Source organism: Pempheris klunzingeri, chromosome 10, assembly GCF_042242105.1.
Source record: "Pempheris klunzingeri isolate RE-2024b chromosome 10, fPemKlu1.hap1, whole genome shotgun sequence".
In the NCBI taxonomy this organism is placed as follows: Eukaryota; Metazoa; Chordata; class Actinopteri; order Acropomatiformes; family Pempheridae; genus Pempheris; species Pempheris klunzingeri.
In genome coordinates, this window is record NC_092021.1 from 16,047,672 (window position 1) to 16,074,612 (window position 26,941).

Below are 26,941 nucleotides of genomic sequence, written 5' to 3' on the forward strand. Positions count from 1 at the left end.
GAGTGCAGCGGCTGTTTACCAAACGGCATGATCTGTCCAACTAATAATATGATTCTTGCAAATGCAGCCTGGTAAAATATGTTATTTACAGTTCATAAAATGCTCTACACCAGAACATGGGTAGGTGGAACTCAATAATGTGACTCCAGACAAACCCCTTGTCAGAATTTGAGTATGGATTTGGTATCCCGTCTGGGTGGTTTAGGGGGCTTGACAACAGAGAGAACCTCTTTAGCATACTGGCTGTGGTGCAGACCAGCCTCCCGCAGAGCCTGCTCAACCCGCACTCTTGGATCAGACACAATCTGGAAAACAGATGTAAAAAAACAAAACAAAACACCCCACAGTGAATAATAGCATTTACAGCTATTTCATACGAGATCACACCCACAATGTTGCCATTTTTGTTTTGATGGGTTATAACATAAATAATACTTGAAACAAGATTAATCATTAACCCTTCACGGTTTGGTATTGGAGGAGAAGATTTGCACAGTTTGACAATCATTAGTCATTGCCTGTGTTACGCAATAAACAAATACTAACCTGTTCTTCACAATGATGACAAAACAGCACACACACAAACAGACACTCAAAGGTACACTGAATGACTGGGTGGCCTTGGGATTAAACCTCTGTATAAAGTTCCCTGATGTGAGGACAATCATTGTTTGACTAGTCGACCAGCTTGTGTAATCTTCCTCCACTGCATGGGTCACTGGTCAGTGTCATCCAAGTTGAAACTCAACACACTATAAACTGCTGAATATCAGCAAGGAAACTGGAGAAAGAGGCCTAGTAGGCTCATAATTCGTAGAGCATAGACAAGGAGTTTGGGGCAAAGGTCCATGCAGCTATGGAGTTTTTGTAATCACACGAAGCTAAAGGTTAAAGGAGGGTAGATGTTATCATGCCTCACCTGTGTGTCTGTGTACGTGTTAATACTGTAGAGAGGTCTCTGGAGCTCGAACTCCTTTACATTCAAGTGTCGACTCTTCCAAGCCTCTGTATCTGACATCATCCTCCCTGGGTCTGCTTCTGCCAGTACCCCAACCTAAGATAAATAAGAAAAAAAAAAACATTTAATATAGTGATAACATGTGATTGTCTTCTTCACCTGATGCCATAAGATGGTAGTGATGCGTCGACTCAGATACGACCGAGTCTTCCCTCGTGGGTCATTTCACCTGACAGACAGAATCAGAGTGGTTGAGGAGAGCAGATAATGAGCCACCTGGTTTCTAAGAACTTCCAGACGATTCTGTTTCTCTTCTTCTTCCCTCTGCCGCTCAAGCTCCAGCGCCTCTCTCTCCTCCCTTCGCCGCTGCGACGCATCTGCCCGAAACTGCACCCTAAGGGGAGCACAGAGGGTGTGGACATCAGACCTCAGCAGCCCCTCTTTTCCTCTGCCACAACCAACATTACCTATCGCCCCTGACACAGCAGGCCTCCGGGCTGTGGAGGGTTTTGTGAAGCTGCCAAGGTGCAGCTCCTCTCCCATCATCTGGTTTTTATCTCTTTCTCAGCCCCCCTCCATGTGTCAACACCATTATCTACTATAAATGCCATTCTCTGCGAGTGTCTTCGAAGAATTGCAATGCAAATTACACCAAACAGCATATGTTTTAAAGGCAGAATCCTTTACTTTTAAGAGCAACTTAACAGTTAAAAAAAGAACTGTGTTTCTCTGCCCTTTTGGGGCAAAAGGTGCGTTACACCTTTAACCACCTCTAACAGTGATGTGGAGTACACTATAGGATAGGGGTGTGAGGTTAAACCACCAGAGGTCAGCAAAAGTAAGATTTTCAGCTGCTGTTAAGTTAAATTGCATAAACCTTAGTGAATCTAGAGTCATTAAATACAGAGGTTAACTCTGTAGCATCCACTTCCCCCAGTTTAATTCTCCTTGAAAAGGTCTGAGGTGGTTAAAATCATTTTATTCCACTCTTTCTGACATCATCACATATATATTGCGTATCACCAGCTTCTTCCTGCTCTTCACTGAAGCTACATGATGTTTGCACTGATCGCTGTACCACTCCATCATATATGTCTTACGGACCATTTTAGAACAATTTCTAAAACAAAGCATGTTTGGTTTCTTTGGAAATTTTAGGAACTGCACCAGAGTTGCTGCTTGTTGAGGGATTATTAAGGTAAAATTCCAGATAATTCAGATACATTGATGATGTTCGAGACACTCCCTTGTATGTGTCAACCTCCAAAAACGCTCAATCCTACATTTCCCAAAATGCAACCAGTAGCATCTTTTCATACGACCTTCTCTTGCTGATAAATGCCCATGTCTTTCAATTCCACACCTCCAATGTCTGACGCAGGTTTTCTCTTGTAAATTGATATTCTTCGAACCGAAGCTCAGATAACCTTGATCAGGGTTATTTTTCAGACTTGACGAAGCTCATCTGGTGCCACAGATGACATTACACAACTCATCATAACTAGTACATTGATTTTGACATGTACAATAATAAAAAAATATATATAAATATGTATTTGTAACATGTCTGTGGTTGTAAGCAATTCTAAGCCCATAAGCAAAAAGTTAAATGCATTTCATGTCATGCTTGTTAACGGGCAATAACACATTTTTAGCGTTTGGAATTCTCTTTTAGCGACTCGTTTAGCATCTCTTTGAAAACTAAAGGCCCCATGGTGCCTCTCTCACCTTTCTTTATCTCGCCTTGCCTGTTCTTCCATGACGCTCCTCAGATTAGCGAGTCTCTCTTGATCCCTCTGCTCCAGCACCTCCCTTCTCTTCTGCTGCTTTAAATAAAACTGAGTGACCTGGAGGAAAAACAATTTACAAAGAATCACGACAAAAAGTTAACAGCAGACACAAGAACAGTAGCCACTTTCCCACTAATTTGACTCCTGCAGAACTCTTAGGATCGTCATGTCCTATTGATTGTGACAGAGCTGGAATCAGATAAGTGTAAATAGAGAGAATGAGATGATATTTCAATGTCTGCCGGACTATTGTGCTAAATTATATGGAATCCAATGCAGCCTAAATGCTCTCATTAATCAGAGAGTGTCTCAGGTTGCCCATGCAGACCCCTGAGGAGAGAGTTAATTAAACAGTCAGACACACACACATACACACTGTGGCGTTAGTTGTACCTGTGAGGACAATAACGAAATTGAATGATCAAAATAAACGGATAATTATAACAACATATGTTTTGAATTTGAACTCCATGTGTTCCCACATTTAAATCCTTCGAACACTGAAGCCACAATTGTTTAAGCAACTGTGTAGCGTAGTGTAATTTTTTTGAAATGGCTGCCATATATTGAAAACCTATTGGGGAAATAATATGGTTTTAGTTTACACAGAGCTCCTGACGCCCCAAAAAGATAATACATTTTGATTGACCTAATGCAAGGCTATTTATTTTCATTATATATATTTATATTATTTAAAAGTGTCTACAAGTTTGGGATAGCTACATAGGATTTCCAGTGGTTCCATAAAATAACCCATAATTCAGTGCTTTTTCTGTAGGCATTCAGACATACTATTTTCAGTGAAAAGTTATTCATACACTCATTAGTACGCATACCAAAAGCTGACGGCCCACATATAATTTCAGAAGTGTTTTCTTTTCTGTGAAATCACTGATATTTGTTTGCCCGGTGCTTGGGATCCAGCTGAGCCAATATGATTCTCACTTTTCTTTTTGCTTACCTTTGTGGCAATTCTCTTAGCACATCATAAACATCCATTGACACCTAGCCCATGTATACATACTGTCAATTACAAATTACAGCAGATCAATCCCGCTCCTGTGTTTTTGATTGCAAAAGCATTTTGAGCTGGCTGTGTGCATCTCAAAGGGGGCCAGGTACATGGTAAAAAAAAGCTAATTAATTTAGATTAAATTATCTTTACCCAAGATAATAAAGTTGAACGAAGATGACAATAAGCTATGGCCACAACATATGGATGTTATCAGCACAGGATTAAAAATACCATCTATCATCTAGAAAGAATATTTACTGTTATATACCTATTATATACTGTAATATACCTATGGAGATCTCTTCATCTTGGTAATCATAATAATCATAACACATGCTTTTACATGAGTTGTCTAACTCACACCCCTGCTCACACAAGGACACCTAAAATCTTACAAATAACTAATTGCCAGCTTTTAGTTTGTACGCATTCATACGCATAAGAGTTAATGTTCTGCATTTTGATGGGTGTAATGAAGACAGGTGTACTTTTTCTTTCTGCTGCGATCTAATGGCGGCCTCCTTCTCCTTCTCCCTCTTTAACCTCGCCTCCTCCTCCTCCTGTTGTCTCGCGGCCATGGCTGCCTCCAGCTTCGCCACCTCCTCCTGCTGGGCCCGCCACTGCTGCAGCTACAAAGACACATGCAAATACACACCAGGGAGAGACAAAAAGCAGGTTATTGACCATTCAACAGCTGTCTTGAAAGAATCCCTCACGGGGAGACAACCTGCTGTGCCCCACTGCCACGGTGCCAAAGAGTGGCATGAACTTTAGAAGAGGTGTCGACACTACCTTTCAAACTTTGTGTTTAAGCACCGCAGGACCCGTAAAAAGATTGAATCATAAAGAAAGTTTAGGTGTTTGAGCTATAAAACAAACAGAACCTGTACTGCTGAGGAGAATGACGTCCTTTATAGCAAATCAAGTCACGTACAGGTAAAAAAAAGCAACTTGATGACTATGTATTTTTGTCATTATTCAGTAGAGTTTAAAAGGCCATTATGAAACTTAGTGTGTGTGAACTCCATGTAAACTTATCTGAAAATATGGTAATCACCAAACATTGAGGTACAATGTCTTGACAGAGCACTGACAAATAGTACTCTTCAAAAGTTGTGTTCACATGTTTGCAGAGAAAGCAATCTTCACACACCCAGCTAGATATCTGGGATCAGACAGACTACACCACACACAACACACACACACACACACACGCGGTCCAACATTTGATGGGAAGTGAGTGACAGGTTCGTTATGCTGCAGCCTCTCGGTGGCGTGCCAGGTATTAAAGTGTTGCATTCCAACCGGGCAGATAGATTCACAGATCTATCAAGGGAGAGCTTAGCAATTCCTGAAGGAATGAACTGCAAATTAACATGGTCTCACTCACATTAGCACCAGCGATATCATCAAGTCACTCATACTTGGTGTCAGCCTGAGTAAAAGCAGCAGCTGTGTGTTTGAGAGAGGACTTAAAACAATCCCGCCTGTAATCCACTTCCATTTGACAGCTCTGAAGCTTGAGAAGCAACAGGCCACTTCTTCAGAATTCAACGTGTTCTCTCATTTAGGGCTCTATTTTCTTGAGACTTGGTTCAATATGCAATTTTTTGTCACCAGAAGAGCAATCTTGAGTGGTGACAGTGAGTAGTGATGGAGTAATGACGGTGACAGACTTGTGTCAATATTTATGCTGCTATATGCTGTGAGCAACTGTTTTCTAGTGTTGCACCATCCTGCTTTTTCGTTTGTACTGTGTGTTAATGTGTAATGTGCACCTGTATTAGCACTGAATCCGATATTGCATTTTGTAGTACAATCTTGTGATTGTGAAAGGTCACAGTAATGATTCTAATTACTACTAGTGTTGTTGTTTTAAAAGTTCAGAAAAAAGAGCACATAATTAAACCATCCATCAAGCTCTGTCCTGGCCCAGATAAGATACCTGCATATTTGATGCTTGGAATCTTGAGAATTGGGCTGTGTAAACAACCTGCTGGGTGGGTCTGTAAAGCAGATTTTTTGACACATGCAAACTTAACTGCGACAGATAGCACTGTCTTTCCATAGTCTGATAAAGTAAAAAGTCTAAATGTTCAGTTGCGGTGGTCACCTCGGTCACAGAACAATCTGAATTGTATCTTTATAGCTTAGATCCACTGTGAACACTATAACAGCCACAGCGGCTGAATGCACTTCGAATGTCTTTCTTGTTTAGGCAGAGATGAAAAGGGATTTTAGGGAGCACAAAGAGAGTAAAATGGTCATTATGTACAGTCTATAGTAATTTGTCACTGGAATCTCATTTTCTGTGATTTCAAAGGGAAATGGGACTCCATCCTTTTTCATGGCAGTATAATACGACTTCTGAGATGTCAGAATAACAAAAGAATGATAGCCTTTTTTATCTGCACACTGCAGCCTGCTCAAATCCTTTGTTAATATCACTGTACAGTTATTGTGATGTCGTCTGTCAGGGGGCGTTGCAGCAGCCATCATAACTTTCTATTGCAGGTCATTTAATGACAAACCTTCAATATATAACAGATTACTGAAGCATTTTAGCTGTGAACTGAGCCAAATGGTATCATTGCTGTGAATTAGAGCAGCAAACTGGAGAGAATGAGTGATGTGCAGTATTAAAAAAGAACAGCACCATTGTGCACATTAATGACACACAAGGTTGATAAAATCTTTAAAGGGACAAGGACTAATGTCCACTGAGACATGAAAAAAAATAAAACTATAAGATTATTTCTATTTCCACAGTTAGAACAATAAGAATTTTCTCAAGATTCACAACGGGAGGAACACTGCAAAGGAAAATTATACACATATGAGCAATTAACTCTTCAGAGAGTTGTCAGCTCAAACACCGTGTGGCCCACGCATTGTTTCAACTGCTGAGACTATGTGGTGTCTGTGCAGCCACCAGAGGGATGAAGAGCTGTACTTGTTAGTCACTAAAGCTCAGCGACAGGGGATCCACTAACACAAAGTGTCTAGAGAATACACTGATCACTGCAAGAGAGCACACAGATCATCTGGGCATAAATTAATCTGTAACAGTGCCGTTTATATTGCCATGTTCTCTGGAGTGCAGAAAATTAAAAATGAGCTTTTGCCATAAAAGAAAACCCTTCGTCTCGCAAAAATCTTTCTTCTTTCGATTGTTGTGTCGCTTGTCTTGTTGGCCTGCTCGTCCCTTTCCCACCTGGGCATGCTGCAACAATCTGTCATTCCTCTAAGCCTTATTTACTCATGTGGAAAACACAATCGCTCATCAAAGATGCCTGGGAGTGAGATATAAGTGGGAGGGAAAAAAGAAAGCAAGGACAAAATAAAAGGCTGGAATGAACTGAAACACCAAGAACAATGCCAGTTAATTACAGCAGCCAAAGCACTGCAGAACAAACAACTGACAATTTGAGGAGAAGCATCTGTTTTTCACTGATAAAATGGAATAAAATAAGCTATACCCCAAGCATGACATGTTAACTAGTCATCTTAATCATCCATTTCATTTTACCTGTCACAATACACACCCTCTACATTTTGTATACTGTATATCACATTAGGAGCTCCTTCTGAAAGAATAACTTTTATATGATCAGTGATGCCATCTGTGTCCAGACACATGAAATCAGCCAGCCATCTTCGCATGGGCAATCTGTGGTTCTCAAGAAGAACCTGCGGTCTGTGTGACAGTCTTGCCCTTTCTACAATAGAGGGGTACAAGCTAACTGTGAAATCAATTACTCTGGATTTCTTCCCACTACACGTCCCACAGAAGAAAGCTGACAGCACACAGGCCTGCTCCCTTTAATGAGGTCAGAACCAGATCAGCACTGGCCAGCAAATCGTCCAAAGTGTGCTCTCAACTTAACCCATGGAGGCACAGAGAAGATTAGATGTGAAGGGTCGTTATTTGCATAATTAAAGCTGGAATACATAACAATTAAGTAACTTACCACCTTAACGGACAAGTGCCATCACAGCAGTCCTTCATCTTCTTAATCTATTTCAAAAAAGCTGTATCTTAAACCAGTTATTATTGGTAGGGGCTGTTACAAGAGGGGCTCTATTAAATTAATTCTTATATGTCTTGATGTGATGAAGCACCACCTGCTTCCAAAGAGAAAAAAAGAGAGAAAAAGAGAAAACCACTCAAATACAACAGCACATAAATGAATATTGCAGAAAAAGCAGGCCTATTGAAATTGGTTTTTTAACACTGTTTTAAAAGAATCTGTGAAAAAATCAGAGCACGAGCAGTCTGTAATAATCAATCACTGCTCATGCACACGCACATGCATGGCACGTTGTAAGCATGGCACGTTGTGTCACAACTGACACAGCTGGGCAGCATACTGGCTTACACAAAGATCACACCGATTTGTAATTCTGTTTAGCTGTATATTTTCCTCCTTAACACATATATGTGGATATATGTTTTTAATCAAAACACACTATGTATTTTTGGTTGAGTTAATTACTTGAGCTTTCCACATAACCCTGGGAAACTGCAGAGCTGTATGTAAAAAGCAGAAAAGCAGAGTCCTCCATGAAATATAAATTATGACACATTCAGAGGTGGCCTGTCAGATACATTGCACCAGTCTCCTATGAAATTGTATCTTACTTTACAGCACACATAATGAAATAGGAATAAAATTCAGAGTGTAGAAAGGGAGTTGATCTCAAGAGGGGTGAATGACTCACAGTAGAGTCAGAGGGAGCGGCTGCAGAAAACAAGGTGTTAAAGAAACAGATGCAATGGGAGGAGAATCCATCTTGTCTCGCCACTGCGTCACTGTGCTGGGAAGATAAAGGCAGTGGTACGAAAGCTTGGATGTAAACAGGCGTCCATCTGAGTCCTCCAGACAAACTCAAATATGTGCGCATGCACTGCCTAAACAAAAAAAAAGTTGATGTGGGAAAGTCTCAGGAATGAAAACTTGAAATGAAAATTCTTATTGCCTCAGAGAAATGAAAACAAAACTCAGAAATGTCAAATGCCACCGTCAAAGGCACGTAGTTTATGATCTACTGCAGGTTTACCTACACTGAAAGTCAAATGCCACTGTTGTTTTAAAACATATATTAAAAAGGGAGCTTTCACATACATACTACTCTCCTGAATAACATATTCCATCATTTCTGTGACAAATCTGTGATGTCTTTTTTTATTAACACAACTTTATTATGCCGCGGTCATTGCAACTATATCTAAAATAGATTCATTCAGAACTGTGCTGTGATTATTGCCCTTGAATTTTCTTCTTCACTTACACCATTTGTAAATGACAGAGCACAGCGGAGGATGAAATAAAGACAGTCCAATTAAACGAAATAATCAGCTGCATAATAAAAGCAAGTTAGGAGACAAACTACAATGAAAGTACTGATCGAAAAGTCAAGATGCTGATTGTTAGAAACTGTAGGAGAAAAATGATTTCCAAGAGTCACAGCTAACATGCAACAAAACAGATTAAAGTAGACTGTCACTGAAAAAATACATGGCAATTTCTCCTCTTTTTATAAATACTTAAAACAATAGAGAAATAATACATCAGCATTATCTTGTAAGACAGGGATCATTAGCCAAGTTGTGCTCTCCTCATGAGAACATTAAAAAGAATAAAAAACTTCAATATTTTTTTTTACATTTTAACATTCATTACATTTTCAATAAACTCTAAAACCAAGAAATGTGCCCTTCCTCTCCCATGTTCCAGGGATACTGCTCTGTATGTTCGATAGAGAAGTCCTACCTGAGATTGTTCTCTTTGAGCAGTGCAGCTTTTCCCGTGTCTTCCGAACTTTGCTGTTCGTTCCATCTAAAATGTTCTAAAATGTTTACAAGTTTGCAATTGTGGGTGCAGCTTGTGAAACTAACAGCCAGTTTTTATTCCGAAATTTTGCAGCCTTGCCAGAAAATGAAATGATAACACTAAAATAAAAGACAGGAAAAATCTATGAAATTGTCTCGCAGGTGAGATCTAGCCTGAGGGCTGGTAGTTTGAGACCCCTACTTTAAGACTTATATGTATTAGAAATATAACATATCTGGCACTCAAAACTTTGCAGTTTATCCAAAAGAATAGTGTGAAACAGATGTGAAAAATCAGCTTTTGTCCAAGGCAAGTGGTACAGAGAGAGCCTCCCATGAGTATGAGAAAGACTGTCACATATAGTTGTGCTCCCATTGTCTCAAGGTCTCAAGGAAGCAAACCTAAGGCTTGCTGCAAAGCAACAGTGCAAAAAGTAAACCAGCATGATGCCCACTGTTTGTTTATTGTCCTGTTATTTGACAAAACTAGACTCAGTGGTGTTGGCTTGCACCAACCTACCTCAGTGCATCAGACTTGTTATCTAATCAGTCATGGCAAATGAGCACCATTTTTCTTAAAAACTGGCAGGCAAAGCAAATTTAATTTGTACAGCACTGCATCAACAACACATGGATCTGTTCACATGAGTAACTTGTTTGTTGTGTGAATGTGAAATAGCAGCCCTCAGAGACAGCAACATCTTGTTTGCAAGACCATCCTTATTAGCTTGTTTGCATTCACAGCCCATCCCAAGTGGCAGCTAAAGCGAGAGATGCTGTCAGGCAGCCTGGCGTAATATGTAGCCTCATCAGCAGATATACTGTACACAAGGAGGCAGTCAGACACTGCTGCCTGTCTGGTCAACCATCTCTCACAACATCTATCACATCTACACATTTGATAGTTGTAAAATAAATCATTAAAAGGGATATCATGCTAAGTATATACTAGAAACCAGTCGATGTGAGTGAGAGTGCCTTATAAATATGAATGGTAGCGAAGCAGACCACATAGAGGTTATACTGGGTAAGCTGCAGAATAATGAGTGTAAGTTTAAAGTTATAGATCCACTTTTTGAAGGGATTAAATATGGGTTGGAGGCACAGAAGTGTAGCATAATTGCTATCGCTATAAAAACACGCTGTCTCATTAAGTTCCGGAAACATGACAGCGCCTGGTGTGAAGGTTTACCAGACACTAACCTTCTCTCTGAGATGCGAGCAGATGTCCTGCTGGTGTTGGCGGTCTCTGTGGAGCTCCAGCTCCTCCTGGTGGGCATTTCTCGCCTCCTGCAGAGTGACCAGGGCTCTGGCCAGCAGCTCTTCCTGGTCCCGCTGCCACTGCTGGGTCACCACTCTCAGCTGTGCCTGGGTGAAGCGCTGCCAGTCCCACGCACGTTGATGCTCCATCTGGAAGAACAACATGCATGGAGAGGGCATAGTTTGCCCATGTGGTAGGGTGACATGAGGGCATTAATGAATGTCTTACTTCATCCAGTGTATTAGTTCTTCTTACAGGCAGTGAACAAAAATCATGAACATGAAGAAGACATTGTACAAGATTGAAGCACTGTGGCCCAAATGGCAGCAATGTTGTACTATGCATTATGCATATTGCACCAAACGGATGACATGCAAACAGAAATCCCAAAACACCCGTACATGATATACTGTCTATAATGATGGCAGCAGGACCACAGGGAAAACTCCATGTCAAATCTAGCTCTGCTGGTGTATAAAATGGTCCCTCTCTCCTGGCTGTGAAATATCCTGAAGGAAAACAGTTCCTTTCTGTGTGAGGGATGCCTGTAGCAATTCATCATTGTGTCAGCACTCACAGAGGCTGCATCACTTGGCTGCTTCACTGGAACAGAGGGAATGATATTCATCTATGGGCTAATAGCGGCTAACTGACGGTGGGAAGGCATTAGACGGCTGACTGGTTTTATTGAAAATGAGTGAGCTGACAGACCTGCCAAAGGAACAGAAGTGCCAGGGGCAGTCGAGCAAATCCTGTTTATTAATGCACAACTTTAGAACTTGAGGAAGATCCACTCTTTTTTCTTTACTCTCTTTTTGTTCTTTACTCTCTCGTCCTCTCCTTCACTACCTTTGCCTTTCTTGTGTTGTTAGAAGTGAGTGAGCATGAACACAGTATGCGTGTGCACGCATGCTTGCATGCATGCGTTTGTCATGCAATGCGTGTTCCCAAATTGGGTTGCATGCACTTTAGCAAAGACATAACATACAGTATATATAGAAGCGTCCACTGCACTGTGTCTGCAGTGCACACTTAAAGGGACACGACACTTAGTTTAGCTGCTGCATCCACATTCCCACCGCAGAGTGCAGAGTCTCCAAGAGGACCGAGGAGAGACAAAGGAGAAAATAAAAATGGCTTCCATATATAGTAAGAAAAAGTAAGAGGCATGAATTGTTTCCACGATTGCCATGGCACATTATGATGGCGTCTCTGAAATCCTGGTGACCTCCTATTTGTTATGACAGGACATCAAAAAGTAAGTCATAACAGACAATAAAGAGCCCCTTCCAGCAGAGGGAGATGTCCACTGTAAGGTAGCTGGAGTAACACTATCTGACCATGGTGAAACTGAGAGATTGGTTCTACTTGAGGCTCACAAAAGAAGCACAAAAACATGCCAATGTACTTCTTCATAGAGTATAAAGCCTCCTCAGACAGTGATATTTGCTTGGATTGCAATTGCAGGTCATGGTGAGACCAGCTGTGATAATATTTCTACAAAGCATAAAGTAAAACTCCTCTATCTCAAACTATTCTTCTCACTCTCAATCCCCCAAAATGGGAAAATGATCAAAATAGTGGATACTGCAAGCAACTGAACAGAGCGTAGAACCTAATTTATCATCAAGGCCCTAAAATTGTTACACTGCACAAACCCTTTAACTATGGTCAAGTCAGACTTGCTATCTAGCTATAAAATAGAGCTGTTGTATATTGCATTTGAATTTAAAGAAGACTGACAAAAACAACATAAAATGATGCAATCATCCTGAAATGATTGCATGGAGGTGGAACTAAACAGGCAGGTGAGCGAAATATCAAGGCTCAAACAAGAACAGCCGTAAATGCTCTGAAGTGAAAAACGAACATAAAAGACGCATGGAGCAAAGACGTTGACTGCATAGAAATGATTTTATAATGTTATAACTATAGAATTTTCAATTGTGACCCATATGTCTGCAAGAGTAATGGGAATAATTTTTCACACAACAAATGCAAAGAAATATCTGCCCAAAGCAGACTGCTGCCAAACAGACCGGATTCTTTTTTATTTTTTTTTTTACTTTATTTCTGACGGAACCAAAATTTCACAGGCACAGAGCTCACTTCAACTAGGGGACCAACCCTTTGAGTTTACAGGATGCTAATCAATGTGATACTTGTTCATTTCATTTAGATTTTAGATACAGAAAATGCCAGAAAAGCTTGAGCAAACCAAAAAAAAGAGATTTTTTTCCAAACACTGATATCAGAATAGCATTTATGCATTTAATCAGTGGGGTTTCAGCAACCCAGTCTGTAGTTCACCCTGATTATCCACTGCTCAGAAGCCAGCTTAATTATGACTAATAGCTGAATTAAGTGGAGTCAGCACTACATCAGCTTGGGTCTGTTTTCTGAGGAAGTGAGAAGTGTGGAGAAAGGCTGTTGAGAAACACATCTCTCCCTCTCGCATCCCCCCCAAGGCTGAACGATCACAGCTCTAAATGCAGCACCCAGCTGGAACTGATATGAGGACAGGTCTCTGGGTGCGGGTGAGGGAGGAGAGCGGGGCTGGCGGTTGTCATGGCAATGCTGGGCAGTGGTGTGAGCGAGCTGTCCACAGTGGGTGACATGGCACATCCTGCAGCGTGCTGAGCAGATCATTGTCCAGACTTATCTGCGTGTCTGTCTGCTCATTCAGGCTACTAAGCTACATTGATCAGGGAGCCAGGGAATCACACTGCAGGGATGCTTCAGATTGGGCATGGGAGTTACATTTTTAGATAGGCATGTGTGAAAGTGCCTTAATATACAGAATGTACATGTGTGTGCCCATCCGTGGCATGTACATGTGTGTTGTGTGCAGTACAGTCATGGAGACAACTTAAAAGGGCAATGGGCTGTAGTGCCCAAGAGGACAAATCTTGTTCTTGAGCAAGGCACATAACCACCAATTACTCAGTGGTCAGCAGAGCAGGATGCGGTTGTATTTAGCAGCTTCGAGGTGTGAATGTAACTGTGAGAGTGAACAGGATTACTTAAGAAAGCACTGCTCTCAAGGAAACTGCCCTGGACAAGCATCATCATCATCGTCATCAATTCGTGTTCCTTGTACTTTATATAAATGTCTGTAAACCTATAAGTGTCAGTTACTAGAGTCCAAGGTGATGTCTCTAAATTACTTGTTTTGTTTGACCATCAGTTCAAAAAGATATTCAGTTTAGTATCACATAAGAGAAACTAAAGAAGTTTTGTCTCTTTTGCTTGAAACATAAACAATTATTTGATTATTAAAATGACTGCAAGATATATCGGAAACACTGCATTTTTCTATTTGTTACAGTTGATTTATTTAATAAAGAACTAAATCAATTTTCTTTACTGAAGCATGTTTTGCAAAAATACTTACCAGCTCCTGTCTAGTTTTTTCAGGGATGAGTCTTTGCAGCACGTCCATGTAGAGTGCTCTATGGTTGGGTATGTCATGGGTGTACTGAGAGAGGATGAACTGGAAGCGTTGGTGGTCATCTTCACACCAGCCACAGAGCCTGAAATAGATTCCAGTCCATGAAACACATGATCAAAAAAATCCTTCTTTAGTTTCACCTCTCTTCATTTCCAAAGGGCACATATAGGATAAATTGCATACCACTGCAAGCTAACAGTGCTATCTAGCAACCATATGGAAATAAAAAGTAATGAAGTGGCTTTGAGACATTCATATAATCAGCCTCCTGGTGAGAGAGGCTTGTCTTGTTCAACAGCTGCTGATGTCTTGCTGAGCTTTTCATCTTTCATTTTGATCTACCCGGCTACATTGGAAGTCTACCTATACACCTACCTATCAAAATGGATAGCTGAAAATCATTAAAAGTCTATTTCTATCAAGACTGCTATTGAATGGATTGTCAGCAGACAGTTATTTCACATTAGCAGCAAATATCACTGCAGTTTTCTCACTCAGTCAATGTGTAGTCACTTAGAGTTATGAAAAGAGCAAATCAAAGTTGAACTTAAATATTCCTCAGGCCTACCTGCCAGTTCTTCCCAGTTGCTCTTGGAGCCCCTGCAGCCTGCACTGGTACCTTTTTGACAGGGAGCAGAAGGCCTGGATCAGGGAATCCTTTAGCTCAGGGTATGGGCAGTCCGAATCCAAAACCTCCTCTGGTATTTTGTCTGTGTTCTCTAGATTATCTGAAGTACTAGTAAGATGTTTCTGCAGAGGAGGATATGATCATCTTTAAGATATACAATGAAATGTCTAGACGTCTGCATTGGTGACACAATGTAGCGATCACCTCTTAAGCTCAATTGTAAGATAGAACATACAATGGAAATTTCTGATTTGCAAAAAATATCTTGAACCAGCAGGAGAAACTTACCTCCAGGCCAAGGCCACTGATCTCCTCCTCCAAGGCCAAGTACTCTGCATGAAGTTTTGTATTTATGTCACTTTGCTGCTCTTTCACAAAGTTTATCTAGTGATTCAAGGATAAAACCATAAAAAAAAAAAAGTTTTAGATAAAGGCTGAGAAAACAAACGTGCCAGTTTCACAGTTTTTTATTTCATCCAGGGAAATCAAACTGCCAAGTATGAGCTGTAGCCTTGCTATCAAATGGGCTAAATTGTTTGGGGTAAAGAGTTTCACATTTTGCCCCAAATATCCAGGAATTCTTCTGATATCAACTGTGCTTTGAGAAAGAAAGGCTGTAAGGATACACAGAGCAGACTAAAAAGATCACAGCTATCACCTATCACACTTTCTTCCCTCTTGTTATACTCTGTCTGCTCAAATCAGCGGTGCTGGTTGAACTCAGGTCCCTCCTGTTCTCTGAGACGTTTAGCTTCAGAAACATTTATCATCAGAGTGATTCAGTAAGACCAAGTAATCAGTAACTGCTTATTTCCCAAGATGTTAGATATCAGAAAGAGGAAAACAGCTAGTTAGACATGCAGACACTGCTTATCAAATAATTAGGCATGTTTCTCCATTTCAGAAAAGGAAGCTAGAAATTAGATTAAAAACTGGAAGTACCTATTTTTTTTATACAAATAGTGAAAAGAGCAGTCACATTCAAGATATGTTTCAAAGCACTGTAAAGATTGGCCACATTGTGCAGGAGCGGTGGAAGAGAAAACAACAAGGACTATGTTAATCCCCTGATAGTATTAAAATTGTTACGTCCGGTTCCCCTCCCTCCATTGTCACCTGATGCTGTCACCACCCAGGAATACAGTAGATTCAGCGCTGTTGCGACGCAGCGTGATTCGACACAATTTGATTCAACCCAATGCAATTTAACAATTCGACGAAATGTAAAAGAATGCAATGCTCTGCAATTCAGTATGGTACAGGAGGGTTGATTTTATCTATTTGATTCTTCTTAGGCAAGCAGCAAACCATGAATGAACTAAAAAAGTGACATTTTTCTTCGCATATTTGTTTCTCTAAGCATCCTATTTCTGCTTTTTCTATTTCACCCCTATAAAACACTTGGCCCTTTCACAAACAGGCCTTTTCTCAAGTCCTTTATAGTACCAAAATAGAGAGGAAGTAAACTGAAATGTAAAAGCATAAGTACATTTATTTATAGCTGAGACCTTAACCTTTGCTGCTGGCTGGAATATTACAACATAGATTATGTCAGAGACATAAGGGCAGAGAATGAAAAGTGTTCCAACCAACCCCAGTCTCCCCTACAGCCAACATGACAGCAAATTTACAGGGATTTATTTATGTCATATTGTGCCTAATGTTAGTAGGTCATCGAATATCATGTGTGGAATTCTGAAGATGTTCCAGTTCAAAGTGAGACCAACTTTTCTATGGATGTCAGTTCTAGCTGCAGACGGTCAAACAGGTACAGCCATGCACACGTACACACGACCAAATACATGATCCCCTCCAAGCTTATGCGTCAGATAATAATAATAATAATAAAATAATAATAATAACAATAATAAATCAGATTTAACCAATGTAAAGATGTTAGAAACGATGCACCACAAGTTCATTCCAAATTGTATCCACTGTACACTTTTTTAATCTGGCCAATCGCTTCACAAACTTTGCACTACCATTGCACCATTAATAAACAATAAACTGTTTAGCAAATTGCAGTTGTTATTTGACTCCTCTATGTTGCCTCGCTTGTGTCAGGGTTGTGCCGACTACTCTATCCTGTAAGGCAACACATTTCTCTTTTGGTCTAGTGCTCACTAGACATCTATCTTAGTTTCCTCTAGTATCTTTTCCAGAATCTTCCTGTTGGCCTTCACGGGGTGATCATGCGCTCACCAGCACCCTTTCTGTCCAAGCATGACTACAGACTTCACTGCAGACTACAGCCGCGGCTACGCTTGTCAGTTGTGGTTTTGCCCGCTCAGTTTGCCCACCGGACACTGAACGGTTAAATCACTTACACCAGAGCTCAGCACTTCACAGTCTCAACAGAGGTGATGTTGCCTCTCCTGATGTATCAGAACTGATATACTGTACATTTTCTATGGTCTTCATTTACTCCAACAAAGCAGGAAATCGGCCATGTGATGTAGCTTTAATATACTGTTGTGACTTAAGCTATCATCAGTATCAGTATAAAGGTCATTGCATTTGAAAGTGATTTTAGTTTTGTCTGTCTTGTTAATAAACTTCATAATCTTTTTATATACATCACACATGATATTTGATAAAAAATAAAACGAGTTTTCACTCTTATATCTTTTGAATCCCTTTAGTAAAGTAGCTCATTAAATAGTGCCCATTTTCTTTAGTTTTCATTTAAAAACTCAGGGATGGAAGCGTATTTACATAGCACTTGAAAAGGACCTGTCTGATTTGTTGTGAGTCATAGTGTGGAGTAATGTGGGGAAATGGAAAAAAAGTACAAAAACCGTGGAAAAAAGAAACAAAAAGCAGACACATCGTAGCTGAGTGGGTGTGCGTGTGCTAGGAGCTGTGGGCCTACAAGAGTGGTGGGGGTCATGGGAAAGAAACAAGCTTGAGTGAGCCACAGAGAGAAGACAGAATGGCTGGCAGACGGTTCATTCCAACTATGGTCTGTCTTTAAAGACCCCTGCTTACTCCTTAATCTCACCATTCATCTCTAGAGCTTGGAAAAAGCCCCAGAGAGTCAAAGGCAGAATTGGTGACTAAGGGACTGTGGATATCAAACAGATAAGAGATTCATGGACAGTGAATGCAACACTGTGCGCAAGCTGAGATCATTGTGCGAACAAGCTGAAGAGTTTAAATTTATTTTGGATGTGCAGGACAGATTTAGAAATCTTGCCATTCTGTCAGCTTTCCACAACTTCAGCTCAAAAGCTGGTCAGCCTTTATTTCATATCACACAGATACCTGTTGTACTACTTGTTCCAGATTTGATCGATGGGCAGTGAGCTGCTGATGTCGTACTTCACCCAGTCTGAAGGACAGATCATCTCTGAGCTGATGGACAGGCTCCACAGTGGCTTTCCTGAATGACTCCCGCTCCCTCTCTAAGAGCACCCCTAACCCACAACACAGACGTACATGGACATATTTTAGTACAGCAGAGGCTGAACAGTTACTAATACTATTTCAAAACTGTAAATATATTATTTAAAGATAGTGTTATTTACCATATTCTTGAAGTGAGAAGATGGCAGTGTCTGTTCTGTCATTTGGCCTGATCTGCTCTAGAAAATCATGGATGTCATTTTCAGCCTTCTCCCTGTTTCATGAGAGAAAGACAAAGCTGTGCTAAATACAAACACATAACTTCAGTCAGTTTAGCCAACAATTATCATTAGCAGATAGCTGGATGGATGACCCGTAAAAACAGCAAGATAATGACATTTGGTTCAAAAGTCTGCTATGGAAAAAACTTTTTATCCCCTGAGCAAACTAGCCTACTGTTTATTTTCTGCCTGCCAGATCACCAGCAAATATTACAGTTAATCTCAAAAGATCAATTTTCAAAGACTGTAATGCAGCTATGAGTTGACCTGGCATTCTCCTTGTTGAGTACATACATGGGAAGAAGTACTCTAGAGGTATGTATTCAAAAATAATCATTTACTTTTTTACTTTTATGAGTAAAAGTACAGCATCAAAATATACTTAAATTGTACCAATGCAGAATAACAAATATTATATTATCAGATTATAATTATTGATGCATTGATAATCACTGAAATGTAGAAGGTGACAAAGGGCTTAATTTTAGCTACTTTGTACTTTAGGTCTATCCTTCCACCTGACTGTCACACACACAATCTCAGACTGGTGGAATTTTCCCAAATTTCCCCTCTATTGTTTGCTTCTTACTAACTGGCCAAGGGGTTGACATGATTGTGAGTAAAAGAAGAGAAACAACAGAGATATACTTGTCTGTTTTCCTACTTGGCAAGGTAGCGGTTGATTCCCAAGTTAATTTAACTAGATATATGTGTAGAGAGTGGCAAGCAGTGGCACATCTTTATGACTAGGCTCATTACTGAGGCTCACGCTTATGTACATCATTAACCTTGGGTGGCTCAGACACAGTCATTACGCAGCCAAACAAGCTGCACCCCAGAGCTAGCGCTGCCCTTCTCACTTCACAAGGCATGACACCGCTGGGGCTGGGGCGTCAGTCCCACACTTCTGCCTCAGCACGCAGAGCGTGGAGTGTTCCTCCATTCAGTGAAACCCTCTGTCCTCACGCAGCTCTAACCCCCCCATTTCTCTCTGTTTCTCACCCTTTAATTCAATGTCATCACTGCAAGAAAACCATCTTGAATTTTCCCTCTCCTCTCTTGTTTTCTCCCCGTTACATTTTTCTCTTTGGACATACTTTTGTCCCCCCTCTTTACACCCTACTTTTTTCATGCAGGTTCCTGTCTGGGCTCAATGGGGCTTAAGTGGAACAGTTGCGTGGTGTAATAGCAGATTCAGAAAACTGCAGCAGATAACGACAGGGAGTAATAGGGGGCTCTTACTCAGCCTTTTGCAGCCTGGGGCACTCTCTGCTCCACACCTGTCTGTGCTGCCGTAAAATGGAGCTCTCCTTGGTTGCCTTGGCTGCATAACGAGTCTTCTGAACCTATAAGATAAGGTTTAATGCACTGCAGGAATAAACAGTGTCCCTAGAACTGGAATAACAAGTTGCTTAGTTTGCTTTTAAATACACATTTATTCTCCTACAAATAATCAACTTTATCTGGACAAACCTGAATCTGGACTATTTAAAATATCGCATAACTATAGTGAATGAATCACAACGTTGCAGGGATGGTGAAATATGAAATAGCTAATTTGTGCATCCTGTAGTCAATAATAAGTTATTTTCTCCTCTGCACATCAGGGGACATTTCTATACATGCATTCACTTAAGCCTTTATTAGCAACATTGTGTCTGTGAAAGACTCACGCACGTAGGTAATTCAACTGAAATCGTATCACTGTTAAAGCATGAAAGCAATATAAACAGAAGCAAATTAAAATAATCAAGTAGAAACATGCATGACACGCATGAGACATGTAATTAGGAGGGGGGGGGGGTCTTAATCTATTCTCATATGTTTTCCTTTTTTATTATGAAAGAACAGGGTTTATTCTTCAGAGCACTTTCAGTGCAGTGATTCATTGTCTTCTATCAGTGTTTTTATACACAAGCCACTGACTCAGATAATTGCACAAGAGAAAATTCACATAACTAACACATGGATACAATCTATTTCATGTTAATAGGAAATCTAAAAGGAGTTAGGATGTTGGTTTATGTGACTAGCTGTCTACATGTTGTTGCTGCTGCTGATGTCGCTAAAGCTTGAATATATTGTGCTGGACATTTACCCTCAGGGTGACATTTTATAGTTATTGGAATCAACAATGCTCGGTTTGAAACTCGTGTTGGGCTGAAAGGAAATACCAATTCCATGTAATCCAATGCCTCTTCCAAGCAATGTACTGAAGGAGATCTTAATTTGTATTGGCTGTCTAGTAACTCAGCTGAACAACAAAAACTGTGCCTAGAGCTAAACTGACCCCAACTGATTTCTAGTCTCACTGTGCAAAATAAAATAAACCATAAATATCCACCATTATTGATGTTTTATTGAGTAATAAACCACAGAGCATCCAGTCAGATTCCCATTCACATTTTTAGCACTTCCAGCATTTTAATGAGCACTCCTTTTTTATCATTTGTATTAAACTGATTTGGAGAATTCACGTCTTTGCCACTCCAAATTATAATGTATATTTCTATGCATATGACACTATTTATGTCTCATTTTATTTGTGATCTCTTAATCCAGCCCTTGCGGATTTATAATCTGATTTTGATGACTTTCAGATACCTCTTATCAGACAATCATAACCTTGACACTGACAAATAAAATGTGGGGTATTTTCAAGATACCAGCATACTACTTCAAGGCTCCCGAAATGAAAATGAAGAACTTAAACATTTGGCGATTTTCTTAATGCCTCTGCAGACTATAACACAGTGAAATATGATGTCTGCACTTGACTCCATTCATTGCATCACAGTGAGCTGTGTGTTATACATTTCTTAGATGCCAAAAGCTTTTTTCACAGCAGACATTTTGGCTTGCCATTGTAAGTAAAGCGCAAGTGTTACTAAAAACATGAACAATAGGCCCATTCTATTGTACACTCATTTACCACACGCTGAATAATAGATGTTCCAGTTTACTAGAATTGACATGTCGGGCACGAAATAAACATGCTGTTTTGCATCATCACTGACACATGTAGAGTCGCCAGACTGTTGATTTTCACATCTATCAAATGGGGTACATTGTATTGTGGCATTGCTGCAGAAAATAGTGCAAATGCCTTGGACGCTTCATTTTTCATTGTACTGTGGGAGTTTTTCAGGATGCTATTTCATGCAAACAACACTATTGTCCAACATTTATAGGACTCGGCTTTTAAAAAGATTACATTAAAATTGTAAATATGATGTCAGAGCAAAGAGTGTTTAACCTTTCGATGTTCCACATGTTCAATCTGAGCTTTGTGTACCTGTTTTAAAGGACCGCCCATACAGGTGTTTCCACTTATTGTTGATGTTGGGTGGGGCTTACTGACATTAGATCAACAAACTTAATGAATGGAGAATTTCAATGGTGAAACTCCTCCCTCCCGAAGACATGCAACAAAAGTAACAGGACTATCAGAAAGATGTCAATCAAGCTCAATCACCTACAAGCCCACACGGTCCTGATAAGGAGCCTAATTCTACAAAATAAGCAGAACACCTGTGCAGGTGAACAAGTAATAGCAGAAACCAATTTAATTCAAATCTCTTGTTTGATTTGAAGGTTTCACTCTTAGATAGAGATAACTAGAGCACAGCAGACATATGCATACATCTCTCTGATTGTAATTTTCTTTAACATTTTTGTACAGCGCCATTGAGAAAAAAAATCTTAAAAGGAAAAATTTTAAAATTTCAGTAGCTACTGGTGCTGCCAGTCCCTTCCTGGAGAGCAAAAATGATTCCGTGCTTGAGGCAACTCATGGTCATTTATTTACCCTGTATCACATCACCAATGGGAGATGCTCAGAAAGCATGCAGGGCGAACATAGCCTGTCTTATCAAGGTTATGCAGAGAGCAGGCATGGAACAAGCTACAGGCAACCATAATGATACTTACAGGGTTCTGCTACAGTTTACCAATTAAAAACACCCCAAGTCTAGCTACCTTATCTCTGTTGCCCCTAGCATTATCTTTTTGAACTGCTTAGAGTCAGATGACTATGAACCTCAAACTGTTCTATAGAAAATCCCAGGCAAATGAATATTCATGAATCTGACAATGCTATTGTCTATGTCTGTTTCATGTTGTTGGACAAACTATAAAGGTTATGTGTCATATGGAATGAAATCCCCCACAGTATGGGGTATGGAAGAGAGAAATAGTAGAGAAACAGAGAGAAAAGGCACTATTTACTATTATTGGAGACGTGCTGTTTTACCGCCTCACATTTAAATCAGGTTTTGTCAGTTCAAGCTCTTCCTGTGGTGGGCAATGAGGACTGTTTGGTCTCTGGAAAAAACATTTCATATCGTAGTGTCTCTGCACATTCTTCCTCATTTGCTTGTGTTATTAACTTGTTTACATGTAACAGGACTGCATTCTATAACAACACTGCCGTTTTAAGCACAGGCATGATATTAATAACAACCAAAATGTACCTTTAGTCCAATTAGATCAGAGTCCAGGCGTTTGGCATCAACAATGGCTTGTAGTCTTTCATATTCAGCCGGTTTGTACTTAGAGCTGCCAAGACCATTTTTCATCCGCAGCGTCAATTTTTCTGCATGGATGAAAGCAAATGATATGGCTGAATTAGGATCACTGAAACTGTTGAAAATCTCATCACTTTTAATGTCTGACGTAAAATCTTTATGCTGACTTCAGCGAAAAAATAAAAAAAATAGTGGGAGAGGAACAGCACCAATTGAGCGGTAATGGATTGGGGGGTTGGGGGGGGGGGTGGCTTACTGTGTCAGACAGTTTTTTTTAGCGGTACAGCTGTGACTCCAAGAGGCAGGTGAATAAACACAATGCTGCCTCAGACTAAAGCATCAAAGACTTGACAGTACCTGGAGAATTCAGCATGGGGACTTCAGGTCAAATCTGTTCAACACGTCAATGGGCCACTATGTCAAGAGTCAGCAATGTTTACGACCCAGTTTCTGCTGGCTTACCCACATCTTCTGCTCTGTAGTTTGTAATGAATGTATGGAGATCCTTTCCACTCATCACTGCAGAGCTCTATTTCCTGGCACTACAATGCCTGCAAAATAAAGACATAAATCACCACATGTGAAAAATACAGACTGAACAAATCTTGTTATATGACAGTATTTCAGCTGTTCAGGTACTGGGTTTAGTGGGCTCATTCAAATTACTCACAAGCAAAAGCAATAAAGTGCATCAAAAATAAAACTTTGCCATCAAGGTCTGAATGACATTGCTATAAAATCAGTTGACACTTCCAGGTTTTAGCGTTTGGGAGGGGACAGATGGTGCACAGAGTGTGATCAGATATGCCGCTGGAACATCTTTAGGTCTTTGTTTTGGATTAAGCTTTGAAAAATTCTGGCCACGCAGGCATTGTGTCTGTGACGACGTACAATGTACAAAGGATTGGTGTGAAGTACGCAGAAATGGATTTAATCTGTGAGGGAAATGAAAACTGATGCTCTTCTCTAGATCCATTGTCGATAATTACTATATTTTGCTCACGCCTCTGGCAGACATTTTTTTCTCTTTTTTTTTTTAAAGCAGAGCAAGATTTTTTTTTTTTCAGAATATTAACACCAAATGGCAAACCAAGATTAGGATTCAGGACAATAATAGGAGCCTAACATTACTCATGGACATGTAGCATTAAACCTCTGGGTAAACGGTTCATAACTGCAAATTATTGGCCAATCAATTGATTAGACAGAAGAATAATTAGCAACAATTTTGATAATCCATCAATACATTCACATTGATCCTCTGTGACTCTGAAAAGCCTATCTTTGGATATTGGCAAGTAAAACAACTCAATTGAATTCAGTCATCTGAAATGGCATTTTCAAGTTACTCATTTCATCCAGACAATAATAGCAATTAGTTGCTAAAGCTCAACATCAATACTGAGGCACATAAACCTATAACAAAACAACAACAAAAAACAGGTGAGCTGGAAAGATGTCGATGATTTATCATCTTGTCGGCTAGCTAGGTCTTCGCTGTAGTAAAACAATTGGAAATACGGCAAACACAGCGAGCAGTAACAGTGGTAAGTTTAACACAGCCTCATAATAAAACTAAACGCAACACACACGCCAAGAATCAACTCTTTCGTAGGAGTAAAATGAACATTTACCCCCTGAACCCTTGCTTACCTTGTGCTACCACTCTCCGTTCAGTGTATGGGTTGGCAAAATTTGTAACCAAGGAAACTATGATCTCTTCTGTCATTGGTTAATTCAACAAGGCGACCCTCCTTGGGAACGCCCCTTACCGCCATCGCGGCCAATCAGGAGTGCGCACCGCTTCCCCACATTCCCACTGACGTCATGCACGCTCGCATTGCCTGGGATTGCTGGTGGAGGCAGGGAGCAGCGGAGGGCTCGTCTTCTTCTTCTTCTTCTCCTCCTCCTCCTCGACCACTGTGGCTTCATGGAGGCGCCTTTCACTCTTCCACATGCATGGGACTAAATGACTACATGACGGGACTTTACCGATGAACTTACTGGTTCCAATGTAGAAGCGAGCCGCAGCTCAGCCAGCGCAACAACAGTCCTCCTAAGGTAATTAATTGCTTTTTTTTTTTTTTTTCTGTCTCTCGTTTCCTTCACTAACTGCAGAATAATCTGGTGGGAAACGTAGGGGGGGAAAAAAATTAAAGAAACGGGTATGGGCTGCAACTTGAACTGAGAAAGTCATGGATTCACTGTGTAAAGAGTGTTTTCTCGTATTTGTGCGGCACAAGTCAAACTTCTGTGGGCTTCCTCGCAGCAGGAGGAGAATCTAATACTACGCTAATCTTGTTCTTGTGACCGATCCATCGCCAACAACGCACACCTTTGAGGGACCTTCAGTCGCTGTCTTCCACGCCGTGACTAACTTAGCTGGCTAGGATACCTGAAACTGTTCCGGCGTTAGTTTTCCTCCACACACACACACACACAAAAGAACAACAACAACTCACTTTTCGTCACATATTGTCCTTGAAAGCGTGTTTCTGAGCGGTGAGGGAAAAGGCAGGTGAGCTTTGAGTGTGGGAATCTCTGGAATGCGAGGTCGCCGAGAGGCGGAGATCCAGAGTCTCCGCTCCCACAAGATAAGCTTACCTTTACCCTCACGTTCCCTCGCTACATTCAAACTACGCCATATTTAATGACCCTAATCTGCATTTTAACCAGGGGCGTTTTTCTTTAACGTTCACCTCGTTGCTTTGCTCTGTGCAGGAATAGTCCACCTTTTAGGACAAGATGGACTCACCTTTACTGCCCCGGAAGCTGTCAAAGATATAGTGAAATTGCTGCAGCTAATGCACGTAGGTGCAGCATTTTATTAGTCTTGACTTATTTGCGTAGCTAGGTGGTGTCTCAAACAGTATGTCACTCACCCAGGATTTATAGCCTTAGACAAAGCACATGTCTATTACCTTGTCCCACTTTGGTTTTAAAAGTAGGTCTGATTTGAATTTGCAATCTAAAGCCCTCACTTGTCTGTGTGAACTGTCACTAAAATGTCATTGCAAAGGGAATGGAGAATTTGCCCATTTAACTTTTATTAATCCGTTTGTGTCATTTTATGTCTGGCTAATACCAAAGCAGAGCCTCCTCAAAAGATTGAAGATGCAGCTATTAATTCAGCTATGATGGATGTTCACAAAGTCTCGCACTCTTATTACAGCATGAAAGATGCCGGGCGCTGTGCTCCTTGTCTCTCCTGTTGCCATGCAGGTGTGGAAAGGTTATCTGCCTGCATCTCTGATGTGACCATAGCGCAAAGTCTTTTTTTTTTTCCTTTCTCCTCAGCTAACAGTGGAAGTGCACATAGCAAATGAGATCATACATGAACTCTCTCTTACACTCCGTCAGTCTCCTGCACACACACATGCACGCACACACACACACACACACACGCACACACGCTCAGGAGGAATCTCTAGGTTACTCCCCCTCGTGATTCACATTACCGCACAAGACACACACTCCCACACAGCTGACAATCATTGAGGGTGGTTTACTGTGGAATCGAAAGAACAGCGGGATGTTGGTTTGAAGAGCCAAACCCTCCCTCTGTTTTTGTTTTTTAGGAGTTTCTGCTTGTACTCTAAGCAGTGACACTGTTTTTGGCAGAAGGAGGGGGCTTTTAGGAGGTCAGACGTGCAGCCAACTGGTTGTCAGTTTCATTTGTCATGCTCCATGTTGTGTTGCACTCGTACAGTATAAGACAGTGATGTTTGTGGTACTTTCTGTATTGTTTGTGTGGGTCCTAATACATCGCAAAAAAAACTTTTACCTCAGCAGACCTCATGTGTGTTGGTGTGATTGTTTGGCCCAGTCTTCGTGGTGAGTTCTTTTTAAT

General features: G+C 40.6%; 2 protein-coding genes across 5 annotated transcripts in view; one reads left to right on the top strand and one right to left on the bottom strand.

Moving 5' to 3' along the window:
• Positions 1 to 40: 40 nt before the first annotated feature.
• LOC139208803 (coiled-coil domain-containing protein 148-like) lies at positions 41 to 23,639 on the bottom strand. Its single transcript, XM_070838544.1, has 14 exons — positions 23,554 to 23,639; positions 23,038 to 23,159; positions 19,808 to 19,911; positions 18,467 to 18,558; positions 18,204 to 18,355; positions 15,225 to 15,320; positions 14,877 to 15,058; positions 14,252 to 14,390; positions 10,800 to 11,006; positions 4,252 to 4,392; positions 2,687 to 2,805; positions 1,235 to 1,352; positions 920 to 1,054; positions 41 to 305 (listed from the first exon to the last, which is right to left on the bottom strand). The coding sequence occupies exons 1-14, from the start codon at positions 23,606 to 23,608 to the stop codon at positions 162 to 164; spliced, it is 1,806 nt and encodes a 601-aa protein (XP_070694645.1). The 5' UTR covers positions 23,609 to 23,639; the 3' UTR covers positions 41 to 161.
• A 1,248-nt stretch (positions 23,640 to 24,887) lies between these two features.
• The window catches only part of pkp4 (plakophilin 4), a 79,644-nt gene continuing 77,590 nt past the window's right edge, over positions 24,888 to 26,941 (top strand). Inside the window, exon 1 of one of the 4 annotated variants that reach the window (XM_070837636.1) lies at positions 24,888 to 25,152. The gene's annotated coding sequence lies outside the window, so the exon portion shown is untranslated. The remainder of the gene's footprint in view (positions 25,153 to 26,941) is intronic. The other 3 variants (XM_070837632.1, XM_070837634.1, XM_070837637.1) reach the window with 3 other exon arrangements.